Below are 1878 nucleotides of genomic sequence, written 5' to 3'. Positions count from 1 at the left end.
ATCTCTTCCAGTCAGTTGGCCAAGTGGTTGTTCTCCAGATTTCTTGGCACAACTTGGAGAGCACATCCATGGCAGCATCTGTTAACTGAATTATGTCAATTGGTATACCATCTATTCCTGGAGCCTTATTTTTTGCCATTTCTTTCAAAGCAGCCTGAACTTCTTCTTTCATCACCATAGGCTCTTGCTCATATGTTGTTTCATGAAATTCGTAGCTTACTTAAATTTTCAAGCAGTGCTATTAAGCTGCCACATTGAATATATATTACCTGGAACGATGCAACCAACCTGCTGCTATTCATAAATTCTTTTTCCTCTCTTGTAAAATTCAGAAATTTATTTCATTTCATTTGTTTTAGTTTTCTTAGAAGTCACCATCTACTGGTGGAGACAACAATTAGGTATTCATTTATTGTCACTTTTTTCTTTTTTTGAATTCATTCCAATTTTTTCATTTGGCAAATCTGGGACGAAACTTACACAGACTCAGAGTATAGAAAACTTGGCCCAAAAGTCTACTTCTTCCCTGATTTTAATTTTTTTTAACCTGGAGTGGCATTTTTCTAAAGTAAAAATCATCCTCAGAAGTAAATTACAGCGCTATTAAGTTAGATTATTTTATTATCTCAGAAGTGGTAAGTACCATTTCTGAGAAAAATCTTTACTTAATTGGGATTTCAGTTACATCTTATTATTTCCACTATTTTGCATTTCAAGTGGATAATGATTCTGAGTTATTTTCTACGTACTAGTGCCACAAGCAGAGTAAAATCATACATACATATAGCATATATTTGAATTCTCATTGCTGTAAGTAGTTTGTCCATTTACAACACCCCACTGTTTAATCGTAATAATGATTCCATTTTTCAGGCACCACATACAGGAATACACACAATCTTTTTTATTTTCCATGAGCAAACAAACTGAGAAGTAGAAATTAATAACAAAATTAAACTAGAAAGGACACAGTTTATTAAAAAACAATTATATAATAAACACGTGCAAAATGAATGCAGCTAAGAAAATCTGAGAAATACCATATCCTGAGTTGTTATTGTCTTTGACAAAGGCATAAAAATATGAATTAATAGTAAACTAATTCCAAGTAGATGAAACTAAAGTAGTTGAAGCAAAGCAAGTTAAAGTGAAATTGTTTTACAAACTCATTTCCAAGCCTACTATAATTCTAGATGGAAATACCATTTTAAGATACACAAAAGCATCAACCCTGTTTGGGAATGATTATTACTTACCAAAATTTGCCATCTGGATCGTTTGGTTGCCAGTGTCTGGACCATTGTAAATCACGACAGCATCAGCTTTTTTTCTGCCTGCTGCTTGAATTTTTTCTGTAAATGTACAATTACCTCTTTCTATGAGCGCAATCCAGGGCTTTTTAGTATTAGTAAACTCAGTGTTGTCGTCACAAGCCTGGTAGTTACTGTTCTTCGGGATGCCCACCATCCCTAAAGCATTAGCCACTGGTGAGGCTAATCCATAAACACCACATTCACATTTATCTATTGTAGTAGAGTTGCTGGTTTCATTGTAATACGTTACAGTCACATAGGCATTCATTGAAAAAGAGGCTGTGATCTTAAATAAAAAGGTAATCACAAGAAGCAGGAAAAAACTGGATTTATCCTCCTGGTTCATTGCTCGTTCATTTGCGAATAAAATTTAAGATGTCTGTTGATATTTCCAACTATCAGTTACCATTGTCCACTAACGTCCCTGCTAAGCAGAAGTTTGAAATTTCAGTTGCAAGGAGGTAACTGATCTCACTTCGAGCAACATAAGCTCTGAATGCATCAGCTCTGTTTTACTTTATCTAAATACCCTTTGTCTGTCCCTCCTACTACTGTACACACACAT

General features: G+C 34.5%; 1 protein-coding gene across 1 annotated transcript in view; it reads right to left on the bottom strand.

Annotated features, from left to right (window-relative positions):
• RNF128 (ring finger protein 128, E3 ubiquitin protein ligase) overlaps window positions 1-1659 on the bottom strand; it is a 232474-nt gene extending 230815 nt beyond the window's left edge. Inside the window, exon 1 of the mRNA XM_006889895.1 lies at window positions 1257-1659. Coding sequence (XP_006889957.1) covers window positions 1257-1659 — 403 coding nt within the window. The remainder of the gene's footprint in view (window positions 1-1256) is intronic.
• Between the last annotated feature and the right edge of the window lie 219 nt (window positions 1660-1878).

Source organism: Elephantulus edwardii, unplaced genomic scaffold, assembly GCF_000299155.1.
Source record: "Elephantulus edwardii isolate Elephantulus edwardi_28Jun2011 unplaced genomic scaffold, EleEdw1.0 scaffold00083, whole genome shotgun sequence".
Taxonomy (NCBI): domain Eukaryota; kingdom Metazoa; phylum Chordata; class Mammalia; order Macroscelidea; family Macroscelididae; genus Elephantulus; species Elephantulus edwardii.
This window is presented reverse-complemented; position numbering and strand designations above follow the sequence as displayed.